Source organism: Falco cherrug, chromosome 5 (genome assembly GCF_023634085.1).
Source record: "Falco cherrug isolate bFalChe1 chromosome 5, bFalChe1.pri, whole genome shotgun sequence".
Taxonomy (NCBI): Eukaryota; Metazoa; Chordata; class Aves; order Falconiformes; family Falconidae; genus Falco; species Falco cherrug.
In genome coordinates this window covers 76,271,807-76,285,184 of record NC_073701.1, presented here as the reverse complement: position 1 = coordinate 76,285,184, position 13,378 = coordinate 76,271,807, and the positions used below count along the sequence as shown (strand labels likewise).

Genomic DNA, 13,378 nt, shown 5'->3' with positions numbered 1-13,378 from the left:
GTCCCACTCAGTTAATAAGCAGGCTTTCGGAAGCAAGGCTGCAATTACTGAAGTAGCTATTTTTTGGTTTGGTCTAATTTCAGCTGGACTGGTTCCCTGAGCTAGCTCTCTTCATAACCACCCAAATCCTAGACCAGAAAATGAGTAGAAGTGGGGGTTGAACAGGGAGAGTGAGACTCTCCTCTTCAAGGCAATACGGATTTATGTTGTGTTGAAGTGACCCTAGGAGGGACTACAGCCTCACAGAGTCACTAAAGTGAAAACTACTTTTTTAAAGACTGATCTCTCATTTTAGGATTCTTGCTCAACTCAAAGCCAAATTTCAGATTTGCTCAGTAGTAATCCATAGAAGATGCAAATTCTGAACCTCACTAAGAACTGCTTCCAAAGTATTTAATTTCAGCTCCCACACAGCCTATACAAAACGTGGATTTTCTGAGACTCCTTGCAGTTATTATATTTGGGTTTTTTTTCTGAAAGATGGCCTATCTGTACACAGAGAAATCTGCCCCAACAGATTCCACGGTTTCAAAAGCTAGAAAAAAGTATTTCACTCTGTTGGAAAGCATATGCCTTCATACGATGCTTTAAAATGTACCTATAATTCCAAATTAAGATTTTTTAACAAGAAGTGGACTAAATTAGTCTACTACATACTAAAACTTCTGCTCACTTATATGCAAATCCAGTAACATTAAAACCAATTTCATTTTATTAGTATGCTTTGGCAAAACTGTGATGAATAACAGGCCATTTGAAAAAACAAGGCTGTATACAAACTGGTATATATAAACATAAATCCGAATCAGCTGCATCTTTTTCTGCTACTCTTTCCCTAATTCCATTCAGAATAGTTTTGGTCCATTAATTTACAATATATAGCTAAATCTGAAACTCTGTTTAGGCCAAGCTATGATGATTGTGCATGCACCCGTATGTATATAAACAGAAAACCTGACTGGTAAAAAGAAACCATGCCTGATTCACACAACTTTTATTATTTAAATATTTCACCCAGCTTAGACCCCAGAGAGAGAATATCACTTTAGCCTTCATAGCCCAGGATGCAGTAGTCATTTATCCCTCTAATACGAAGTGCAACAATTATGCATAATATAACTTTAACTGTAATTTGGACGTATTGTTGTGCATTTTAGAGTGCCATTCGCAAAATTTGACCAGAGCGAAGGCTCCACTGTTGCAGATTGTCTTAGTGATTTACTGAATCTTTCTATATTTTGTGTTTGTGAAACAGTTAGTTATAGAAAGATCTTCATTTTAAAGAGTTAACCTCCACGTTAGCTATGCTGCTTGTTATCCAAGACTGTCTTACTTGAAGTTCCTATTCTATAGACCATAATAACTTTAGTCCTTAATCTTTAGACCATAACCAGAGCGTCTAGGTTCTATTGTGTATAGGTTGAGTTACTGGACAACTCGGCAAGGCAGATATCTAGCCGTCCAACCTGGCAACAAAACTTACTTTTAAGGTGTCCTGAATACTAAATTTTTTTTTAAATTATTTTTATTTATATTATAAATTTTTATAATACTAAAAAATACATCCATAGGTCAAGACAACCCTTGCCCAGGTGAAGAACCTTCCCCTGCGCAAGCGTAGTAACAGAAGAGGATGGCACAGCAGATATTATATGCAAATTACTAACCAATCACTGTACCTGGGAGTGTACAACCTTGTAATTTTTGTGCATAAATGTAAGGGTGAAACCTGCATAGGTGTGCTTGATTTGTGGAGACACCACCGAGCACCCAGCACTGCAATAAAGGAGTGCCTGTTGCTTAACACTGCATTGGTGTTCAGAGGTTGGATTCCCGATTTCAGTGACACCACAGCCATGCCTTTAAGCTGTGTTCTGTGTTGGTATGTATCAATTACGCACACAATTTCTCGATGGCTTTCTTTCAGTCGTTTCTCTACCCGTAACATTTATTTTCCCGGTGTGCAGAGGGGACAGGCCCAAGGCCTCCTGCCTCCTCCTGCCAGCCCCTCACGCCAGGCACCCTGCAGCCCACACCCAGCCCTGCACGAACAGCCACCACGGCCACCGCACGCCACTCCGTGTCCCCTAAAGGCCGTCCTGTGTCCCCTACAGGAGGTGGCTAGAGTTCAACATAGCCACTGCCGCACCTGCCACCTCCTCCTGGCTCCAGGCCCCAGGTCCAGGCCTGACCCCCGGGGGCAGCGCGGCCCCCCTCCCAGCGACACTCGGCTCCCTACGGCAACACCACCACCTCGCCCCGGCGGAACTGCTGCCAAGCAGCCTAAAACGCAGCTCCAGACACCTACGCCCAGGGACGTCCCCACGGGACAAGATGCCACCTCAGCACCGGGACTCCCGAACCGCCCATCAGCCCCGCCCCTCCCCTCCCCGCGCCGCCCGGGCCGCCCGCCCCGCGGCCTACGGCGCCTGCGTGCGGGCCCCGCACCTGCGCACTGCCGGGGGGCGGGGCTGGGCGAGCCCGGCGCGCGGGCAGCGTGAGGGCGGGAAGATGAGGTAAGCTGCCGAGCGTGGTGGGGTAGGCGGCCGGTTCCGGGTTGTCTGGCTTCTGGCAGTCGAGCTGGGGGAGAGGAGGGGAGTGAGGTGAAGGGGCAGACCTGCTCCTGTTGCGCTCCGGTTGGGAATCGGTGCGGGGCCGCACGCGGGGGTGAGGAGCCCGGAGTCCGCTTCCCCCCCGGCCTGCCGGCGTCAGAGCCGCCCCCCGGACCGAGACCCGCCCTCGGCCTCTCAGACGAGTGGCTGAAGGAGCTCTTAGCCCGGGCTTCGTGGAGCGGGTCGGCGTTGTGGAGGCTGAGGGTCGTCATTTGCCCACAGCCCGGGCACGCCGGTGCTGACGGTGACCTAGTGGGGCCAGGGTGCTTATGGGGCCTGAGGGGAAGCAGAACCGAGCGAGTCTCTCCAGCTAAACTGTGGAAACACACGCTAAATCTAGGCGTTTTAGGACCAGTGAACCGAGACAAGTCCTAAATCATCAAATCCAACCATGAAATCTGACTTGTGCTTTTGGTATCCTTACTTGGACTTAGCTGGAAAGTAAGTACTTTTTGTCCCTCCTGATCAGTCTGGAATGACATGTACAACCTTGGTACAACCTTTCTTGGTCAGGAACATCCTGAATTCAAGCTTCGGCTGATGCTAGTCCTTGCATCAGCATTGTCATTTAATCTAAATTGTTTTGTGAATATGTTGCTCTAAACATTCTTTCTCATGTGAACTCTAGGATGGGATCCCTTTGAAGACTGAGATACCAACATAGTCAGTGGAAGCATGGGTTTTCATCCAGTGGCTTAAAAGCGTTTAGTATAAGTTTAGATGTGCTGGGATGTTTGGGAAGCAAAGAGCACTGGCAGATACGGTGTCATCAACAGGCAATTTGTGCTTTTTTTGGAGTGCAGTTGGGCAGCAGGGTAGAGAAGCTGAAGTACCTTATGACTTTAGATGCATTTAGAACACTGAGTCATGTAGTCAGTGGAGCAAAAGATTTTTTTTTTTCTTCAATCCACACAAAGTTTTCAGCCTTTTCTAAAACTTTCCGTCCTTGTTTGTTCTCTGTTTTGGAGGCTACTGTCAGAATTTTTTTCTTTGCATCCTTGATATTTATTCCTAGATCAGTTTTAGAGATCAACCTTAATCAAGCTATTCAGTATTTTGTATCTTCATTCCATTTTGAATAGATACTGTGGACGGGTGGGTGGATCTGTTCAAAGCTGATCTGATAAAATGAGCCAAGGCTATTTGTATGATTTTAGGGGAGGTAATTTGCCTGATACATATGATTATGCATTTGGTTTTTGATAGCCGCATTATTTTGATTTCTCGTATTTACTCTGTGTCCTGGTTTCGGCTGGAATAGAGTTAATTTTCTTCTCAGTAGCTGGTGCAGGGCTGTGCTTTGGATTTGGTGTGAGAATAATGTTGATAACAGATGTTTTTAGTTGTTGCTGGGTAATGTTTACACTAAGTCCAGGCCTTGCCGGAAGGAAGGCTGGAGGGGACACAGCCAGGACAGCTGACTCAAACTAGCCAAAGGGATATTCCGTACTGTAGAACATCATGCTGAGTATATAAACTGGGAGGAGTTGATGACCAGCTGTTTGGTAGTTAGTTACCCGCTGGGGTTAAACCATACAGTATGTGATTTACTTGTTTATTTTCCAAGTTGCTTCACACTTACAATTTCTTGATGTCTAACTGTGTGTGATGCTTAAAAATGTGTAATTTGAAGTACTGAAGTACTATACTGGCATTACTTCTGTTACTGGGGTTATCCATTTTTTCCTCACTAATTCCACTTGGTTTTCTATTGATGATTCTACAATCCTGATTTTTACTTCAGAAAACTCTGAAGGTGAGGTATAAAAATACACACACCCACACGCACACACCCTATTTCCTCAAATGTATTTATGGAAATACTTAATAGAGATTGGTCCCCAAATGAACTCTTAGTATACCATTTTCCGTAACTACATTTGTATTTATGAACCTCATTGTAGCCCAATAGCTCCCCTGTCAGTGCAACCCAATATTGCTTTTTTTCTTCAGAAAAGTTTGTTTTCCATGTCCAGTGCTATTTCTGGTCTCCTTGTGCTAACTTAATCTTTTATCATGTGGCATTGTACTTATGCCCAGTATAACAAGTTTGGCTGCAAATACGTTTAAATGTGTTTGGAGTGCTTTGTTTATTATCTTTGTCTTGATAACTTTCAGATATTCCTATCTGCTGATGAGATATCTTTATTGTGCTACCTAAAGTACCAAACTTTCTTTTTGGCTGTCAAGTTATTGTTACATTTGACCAAGTCAGGATTCAGCTCTCGAGGTTACTTGATTTCTCTGCATGTTATCCTACATTTGTCTGTAGCTGTACCATCTTTCCAGCAGTTTTAGAAGCTGTGGACAAAGTAGTAGTGCCTTTGACTGAGGTTTTTTTCCCATGTTCTGCCTTCCCAGTGTTTGGACAATCAAGACTCCCAGTCTTTCTTGACTAGTCCTTGTCTAAAAGGGAGACTGTTTTTAATTACAGCTTTTAACTGGTTTGTGTTCCTGCTCTTTTAAAAGAGTATTTCCAGTCTTTACCATCAGCTGAATTTTCTTCATATGTCTCTGCTGCTTTTAAGCTGGGGTGAGCATTTCTGTTAACGTCTGAAGAGTTACTATATTGTCATCCTCATCTTTCCTTCTGCCCTACCTTTTCTCTGTTACTTGTAAATCCTAGTTTATTGGCTGTCCAGGGAGGTGATGATCTGTGACTAATCTACTTTCCTCATTTTACTCCCTTGCTACTTTTAAATGTATATAAAACCAGAACTAAATATGTATTTCTCCAGTTAACTAAACTACAACAATTCTTTGTTATATTGATTTGCTCATACCCTGTATACCTTTCCCTTTTTTATTTGATTTTTTAAATTCTGTTGTGAAAATGTCTGTATAATGCATTACATAGTAACATTCAATTTTGATGAGGTCTTTTAAGCCTATCATAATGATACCATTATCCTGAGCTAGAATGTCTTTTTAGATTTTATGTCAATTTTTGTTCATTTTTCTCCGTTATGTATATGACAGCAAGTGATAATTAAACCCTTTTATTTTCCAGATCACTTTCTCTCTTGTCTCTGCACCTTAAATGGGACATGCATGTTTAGGTAACTAACTACAGGAACATCAAAATGCCTAACCTTGAACATCCAGCGTACCCAGCAGCTACACTGCTTCACTTGGAAAGTTTGGTGCCTTGTCGAGAATCCCAAGTGTCCATGTTGCTGTCAATATTTGGAGAGGTAGTGCTTTTTATGTTGTACGTTTCAGTAGAACAAAGACATTCTGTTGTCTCAGAGGGGAGAGTAGAAATTTAAGGGCATTTTTGTGATGTCACGATGAACATATTTTGGTTGTGTCTTTGGGATTTGTTCTTCTTTGTTCGTTTGTTTTGTTATTCATCTTTAACGTTAGTGTTTGACAGATAAATTCTAGTAAGGTTGAAGATTGAAAGCTGTTTTGCAGCTGTAAGGACCCAAACAAGCTTAGAGCAGTTTGTGCCTTGCTGTCGATGAAGGCTGATTTCGCTCCAGCTCTGTTCCATCTTTGTCATTTAGTAGCAGGAAGTAAGTCTGTCTGCTTCCGTGTTCTAGAGTTCTGATGTTTGGTGGGGTTTTTTTTCAGTGGCAATGTAGAAATTATGTCTGTTTTTGAGCTGTTAATCTAACATCTACGTGCCTGAATTCGAAGTACATGAAATTGGTCTGATTCTTAGTTCTGTTGCTGACCATAAGGTGGAAATCACTGGCTTGTTAATTGATTCTGTTAATGCTAGGAAAAGCTGTGGTAAAAAGTAATGGAGATTTTTATCTGCAAACTTAAAGGCGATTGGTGTATCCATTTACATTCAGTTAACAAAATGAAAATTAGTATCTCTTTCTGGTTCTGCCTTTAATTATAGATAATAATTACATCACATTACAATATTTAAGTTTTATGTATTTATTACAAGCATAGTGGCAACAAGTCATCTTAAAAAAAAAAAGGTACTTAAATTCCTCTTAAATATGTAGGTTAGAGTATCCGCATGTCTTGCACAACAGTGCCTTCATCTTGGATTAATTGAATATTATTGTTTTTCATTAAATTTTTGTCAAATTTATTTTTTATTCATTTTTAAGTCAATGTACAAGATTCTTAAAAGTGAGAAAAGCACAAACATAAATACCTGTTCAGAATGAAATAGAAAGAATGAGTTGTTCTCCTTGCATCTTAAAAAAAAATCCATGAAATACACAGCATCAGTACCATTAGATAAATGAGTTATTATATCAAATATTGCCTTGTGAGAGAAGAGTGGGCTCCTTTACCATCTCCTCCATCAAACCATTTAATTCTTTTCTGTTTGGTGCTAATGGAAAGAAACAGAGTTTGTAGTGTTTGCAGAAGTTATAACGACGTAAAACTTGCAATTTGTGCTTACTGAGATTTTGTGTTAGTTAACAAAAACAAACCAACAAAAACATAGACCAAGTAAGAAAAGCAGCTGGTTCTTAATTCAAATTAGTTTTCTTGTCTGTCCGTCTCCGTCCTGCTCTCCACCCCTCCCCCCCCCCCCCCCCCAAAAAAAAAATAAATATATAGTGGTTATAACAGTTTCACCAGTATTTTTGTATGATACTTGATTCTTGGGACTTATCCTCCCAGCATTTCAGTGAAGATGAAACATAAATCTTGATCACGCTGATTCCATAATAATTGGCATATTTTATATTTAATGTCTCAGTTTAAAAGATAACTTTTCTTCTGGAGAGAAACTTTGTTGATAAATCTTACATCTGTTGAATGAAAAAAGAATTGAAATGGCGGCAGTGGTTTTTTTCTTTTTTTTTTTTTTTCCTTAGCGTCAGCAGTTTAGTCTTCCATCCATCTTTATCTATGGACATACATCTAGTGGAAAGACTTACGTGATGCGAACTCTTCTAAACACCTTACAGGTAAGAATTTTCACAATGGCGATTGAATTTAGAATTTATTTGTAACAGATGATCCCTCAAACTAGCTTCCACTTGAAATGGTTTGTTTCCTCAGCCATTTCTGCCTTCTCAGTTCTTCTCCACTTACTGTTTGATGAATGTGTTGCTGTTCTCACTATGCACTTGGTATGTACGACTTCATTTAACCCTGAGATGCCATATAAATCATAATAACTTTTCTAAGAAAGTTTGAAAAAGAAAAAAAGAAGCCCAGTTTTGTTTAGCTTATTCCCTTGACTTTAACCTGAAATAGCTTCAGTGACAAGTACTCTTATGATGATTACAATTCAATCTGAGTCACTGATAGTGTACCTTTTTTGAATCTTCTTGTTATTCTCCTTTATTTTATTTAAAAATTTAAACTAATTTATTCGTATGTGAAAAGAGTGAGCAAGCATATGAAGAACAGTGAGAAGAATTTGCAGTAGTGGAATTCTGTTCTATTTGTGTTGACACACATCCAAATGAAATTAATAGAGTTTATGATCTGTGTAAATGTCAGCCTAAAAGCTTAAACAATAAAGTTGTTAAAAGCATTCAAAGCAAACGTACAAGCTATACATGTTTGCTTTAAAAAAACCCACACCTGAGTCTGAAATGGTGAAAATCACTGGCTGGATACCAGGCAGCTGCCATTCTTTCTGATATCGATAGTTATTTTTGCAGACTTGAGGTGAATGTTGTATTCATTGCAGTAAATTTGGTTGGTTGTGATCATCCTTCTTACAGAAGCAGGAAAATCTGAAACTCTGAAAAAAGAAACAGTGCAGGAGTTCTAAAATGTTGGAGCAATGTTGCATAGGAACAATTGATTTAATTCCTGAACAATTAACAGTTATTCTTTTGCTTAATGAATCGGCTATACATGGGAAAAGTGTACTGATAGCCCTTTTTAGCATTATATTTTCCAAACCTGTTTAAAAATACAAATTTTGTGCACTTTATTCTAGATCCTCCAAACACGTCTTGATATGCATTGTAAGTTAGAAACCCTAATAAACAGGATGCCATTCACGGTTTCTAATGTAATAAAATCAGTTATCCAGGTGTGTTTGTGTTTACTAAGCTTGGCATTACCAGGTCTTTTGCGGTGAATTGGATCTTATTCTCCTATGCCAGCATTATTGTTGTTTTCCTCCTTGTCTTGGTTTAACCCCAGCTGGTATTTAAGAACCCCCTCACCCAGGGAGGTCGGGAGGAGAATTGGAAAGGAACGTGAAACTTGAGGTTGAGATAAGAACAATGTAATAATTGAAATAAAAGAACAACAATAATAATAGTTATAAAGAAAAAGAGGGAGAAGGGTAGCGGAATGAAATCCAGAGGGAAGGGGGGAAAGGTAACTAGTGACATACAATACAACTGCTCACTACCCACTGACTAATGCCCAGCCAGTCCCCAAGCAGCTGCCCCCGCCCCCCCCCCCCCCCCCCCCCCCCAAGTTTATATACTGAGCATGACATCCCATGGTATGGAATGTCTCTTTGGGTGGTTCGGGTCAGCTGACCTGGCTGTGTCCCCTCCCAGTTTCCTGTGCCCTTCCAGCCCTCCCACCCCTGAAGTCTGAGAAACTAAGAAGTCCCCAACCACACTGTTCCCACACCAAATCCAAACCACAGCACTGCACTAGCCACCAAGAAGAAACTGAACTCTATCCCAGCTGAAACCAGGCTACTCCTGTACGAGCATCACTTTCAGAAGTGTTAGGACTGTATGTTCTTTTTCAGCTTCACCATCTAACATAAACTTCCTTTGGATTCCTGCTCTTAGAAACTGGTGTGGGAGTAGGCAGGAAGTAGGTCAAGGAGGACTGGTAAGACAGATCATGGAATATATGAAGTGGAAACTACTGAGAATTCATTATACAGTTTTGGTTTTGGAGCCTCGCATTCCTAGGGTGCTAGGACTACAAACACTCTTTCTCTCAACTGTTACGGAAGAAAACTAATACTGTCTACTAGGGGATGAGTTATATCCTTGATTAATACTGGAGTTGCTATGGGTTACTAAACTGTAGCAGGAACTTTGTTATGAATGAACTTCAGTTGCCAGGGCTGCAGGCAGAGAAAGCTACTTTTTAAACTTCATGTGAGAATCTGAACTAGGTGTGGGTTGTCATGGCTGAATGCATGTTTCTTACAAAAATAGTTATCTTGAAGAATGATGTAGAGAGGTATGGCCTTAAGTCCTTTTCAGTCCCTCTCTAGTCACTGCTGGCAGAAGACTTCCAAGCACTAGATTCTTGGCACTTTTGTGGCCCTTCTTTTTCCGTTAGCAAGTGTGTATGTTCATGCTAGTTTTATTCGTTGTTCTAATTTTTCCCAAAACATATTTTAAAGTCCTCCTAAGGTGAAGGGTATCATTACAGAAATTTCCATCTAAACATGTAAATACCTATGTTTTTGTCATTCATGAACTTCAGGGATTTAAATCCAATGACAGGTGCTACCTTCACACCTAAACCGTACATCTCCGCTTAGATGTTCTCATAGCCCTGATACTTTTGGCTTGTCCCGAGTCCGCTTAACACATATCTGCAGGACTGGGTTTTATGCAAAAATCTCCTTCATTAAAAATTTTGCAGAGGGAGAAAGGTGGAAGATGGTGGTTAATGATCCCCTTCCATGCAGTAGCCTTTGGTGCAATGCTCCTTAGGCTGTGCTGCCCACTTGCAACATACCCAAAGATGTGGCTAGACCTTGGAAATCAATAGGGTTGAAGCAGCAACTGTTTCTGTAGAACTTGCTATTGCCAAGTATAGGTGTCTCCTACATAATGTGGTGGTGTGAATCATATCTGAGGCACCCGGCTTTCCTTTTGCTGTAGAGGTGCAACACTTTGCATAGGTGTTATGGAGATATAACTCCTTTCTTTTAGTAGTGTTCAAAATAACAAAAAGCTTTTTATTACATGATGTTTGAGTGGATTGCCAGCATATACCCACACGTTCCCACATCTGCTGAATTATATGCCATATTTTGTATTTTAAGTAGTAACACTGGAATGAAGTACTTAGATTTTTTTGTTGTTGTTTTGTTATAGACACACACATTCCTGTATCAGAAGTTTAGTTTTTCAGGTAGTGCGTATGTATCCCAGTGATTAATGTTTTACAGAGGTTTTAACGTTCAGTGTGAAAAAGAGCATATGCCTTACCAGAGAGTATGAAGCTATGCAAATAATCTATTTCTTAAAGATAGAGTTGCTAGAAAATTGTTTTTTGCCTTATGTGTGTTTGAATACTGGTACTATGTTGTAGTCTATAGTGTCTTCTATTTCTAGAAAAATGATCTTAACTTTTCAATATTACTAAATTGGTACTTACAAGTACGTTTTATGGATTGCCATTAAATGTATCTCATACTCTGTTTTTTTCACATGCTCTTTGCTCTAAAAAGATTCGGTTTTCTAAAAATGTTCTGCACAAGCAGGCCAATTACACGTCTGATACAGGAACTTACACTTTATCATTTGTATGCAGCGAATGCCAAAAATACTGGAGTAATTTTGGGCAACGTGCTTCTAGATTATTTTCCTTGTAGCGTAAGTTTGAGAAGTTCATGCTATCTAGACACCGTAGTTTGTAATGGACTATTTTACGATACTGTGATGTGTTAAAATTGTCTTAACTATTCTGTAAACTAAGTGCTGTTTGGTTTTCTTTTTACATATCGCTCACAATTTTTAAATACAGTTATAAGATATACTGTGTGTTTCAGTTTTTAAGCATAATTAGAAGATATACTGTTCTGTATGAGCATTCATCAGATTTATATTCACTTTGTGATATATAATATTTTGACTAGGTACATAAGTAATCACTCTTCGTTGCCAGTTTTTTTGGTGCTCTGTATTCTGTTGGCACGGTGTGGTTTCTTCAGTTGTCTCACCTGGAAAAGAAAACTGATTCTGGAGTATTTACACTGAAAAAGCCAAATAATGTTGTATCTTTCTTTTTATCCTATTCAGCTTCCTCATGTATTTGTGAACTGTGTGGAATACTTTTCTTCACGACTTCTTTTAGAAGAAATTCTCATCCAGTTGCAAAGCTATTCTTCTAAGATAGAACAGACTTCTCATGTGCCTTGTGATAGTTTAAATGACTTTGTACGTCTGTTTAAACAAGTTGTTGCGAGTCAAGAGCTTCAAGATCAAACATTATACATTGTAAGTAATGTAATTTTAATGTTCCATTTCTGTTAAGGTGGTGTGAGTAATTGTTATCAATACTACATATGTGAAACCTGCATTTTAGAGCACTTTTCACAAAATTTTTGTGTGGGCCTCATTCAGAATCTATTGACTGGTTTATCATTTCTGTTGCTTTACTGACTTCAGATGAGGTTCTGTAGTTTTCCTGATTTTAGAACTTTTTTCTGCAGAAAACCTGTATAGTGTAGCTAATACTGAACATAAATCAATAAATCACACTGCATATTTAAATTGAGTATGTAATAGTATTACAAAATCTTTACATATAGAGAGCCTGTATTTGTTTTATGAGTAAGTCATGCTTATCTGTTTCTTTGTGAAGATAGCTTCACAAATGAGAAAGCAAAGGTGGAAAGCAGGGCAGAAGTGAATTACAGAGTGCGCAAATTACAAGAATTGATTGGTTAGAATAGGTTCAAGTTAGAAGTTGGTATTAAGGAACTAATATGCATAATTTCCTCTGTAAAAGTGCTGTTGAGATCTTACGTCTTCAGCTACGCTTGTGGTCCTCAGAGACAAGAACTGTAGTTTTAAAATTAAGATGGAAAAAAAGGCAACGAAAAATTTGATGACATACTCAAGTGGAATAAACAGGCAGACTGCATGAAAAATAATCGGAATTTAGATCACAAATATGATTGAATCAGTGTAGTACTAGAACACTGGGGTTTGGTTTTGGGTTTGGTTTTACTCTGTGATAATCTTAACTATATAAAGGATTCAAAATTTGCAGACATTTGCAACAGCATTTATTATGCCAAGAGATGAGTGTAGAAACAAATTTTAGGCATACAAAAGGTCTGAAGAAAGGACATAGACTCCTCAAAACTATTTTTTCTCAGCTCTTATTTGGTTGAAAAAAATAAATTCTCTTAAAAATTTGAATGCCATAGTATTACTAATGCATTTTATATGCATTGTGGACCTTCAAAACACGTGGACTGAAACTTCAGCCCAGCAGCAGGAGTAAAGAGGTTTTAAAAGAGGTGAAATTATTTAAGAAAACCTGAAAGTGGTTCAGGATTGAAAGCTTAATGACCCTGGGTAATCACTCTGCATGTTTCTCAGAGCAATCAATGGGCACACTGCTTTGGCTTTTTTGCAGTCAAACAAGAAATTCGTAATTACACTGAACTAAATGACACTTAATTACATAACATAATTATACTTCATTCTGTTTCACAAGTTATAGTTCAGTAAGTTTTATTTCCATTCAAAAATAGTTGACTGCTGTGTTAAATAACTTCATATTATGTTTAGTGGAAACAGTGCTATCTCATAGTTTTCTCCAGCTCATAAGGTTAATAAATTTGACATACTTCTTAAAAATTGGAGGAAGAAAAAATGCACCAGTACTTATAATAGGTAAGAAGTTATACATAGATAATTCATTTTAATTTACTGTTACAAAAGTGGTATTGGCAGCCTTCAACAATTCCATAAGAACAAAATTTAGTGCGAAAATAACCTTTAGGGAATTAAAAAAAATAATTTATATAGCAAAATGTTACTTTCAGGTTAAAAATTGCATTAAAAAACTGTTCTACATCAGTAAAGAATGCTTCATGAGTTATATGAAAACTAGTATCACTCAGAAAACTAGAGAAAACAATGGTTATGGAAAGC

At 39.0% G+C, this 13,378-nt stretch overlaps 1 protein-coding gene across 4 annotated transcripts in view; it reads left to right on the top strand.

Annotated features, from left to right (window-relative positions):
* The first annotated feature begins 2,465 nt into the window (after window positions 1-2,465).
* ORC5 (origin recognition complex subunit 5) overlaps window positions 2,466-13,378 on the top strand; it is a 76,366-nt gene continuing 65,453 nt past the window's right edge. For 2 of the 4 annotated variants that reach the window (XM_055711773.1, XM_027811479.2), the window contains exons 1-4: window positions 2,543-3,053; window positions 5,623-5,806; window positions 7,409-7,501; window positions 11,510-11,707. In XM_055711773.1, the coding sequence (XP_055567748.1) occupies window positions 5,696-5,806; window positions 7,409-7,501; window positions 11,510-11,707 (402 nt within the window). In that variant the 5' untranslated portion in view covers window positions 2,543-3,053; window positions 5,623-5,695. Of the gene's footprint in view, window positions 2,517-2,542; window positions 3,054-5,622; window positions 5,807-7,408; window positions 7,502-11,509; window positions 11,708-13,378 lie in introns of those variants that run through there. The other 2 variants (XM_027811477.2, XM_027811482.2) reach the window with 2 other exon arrangements.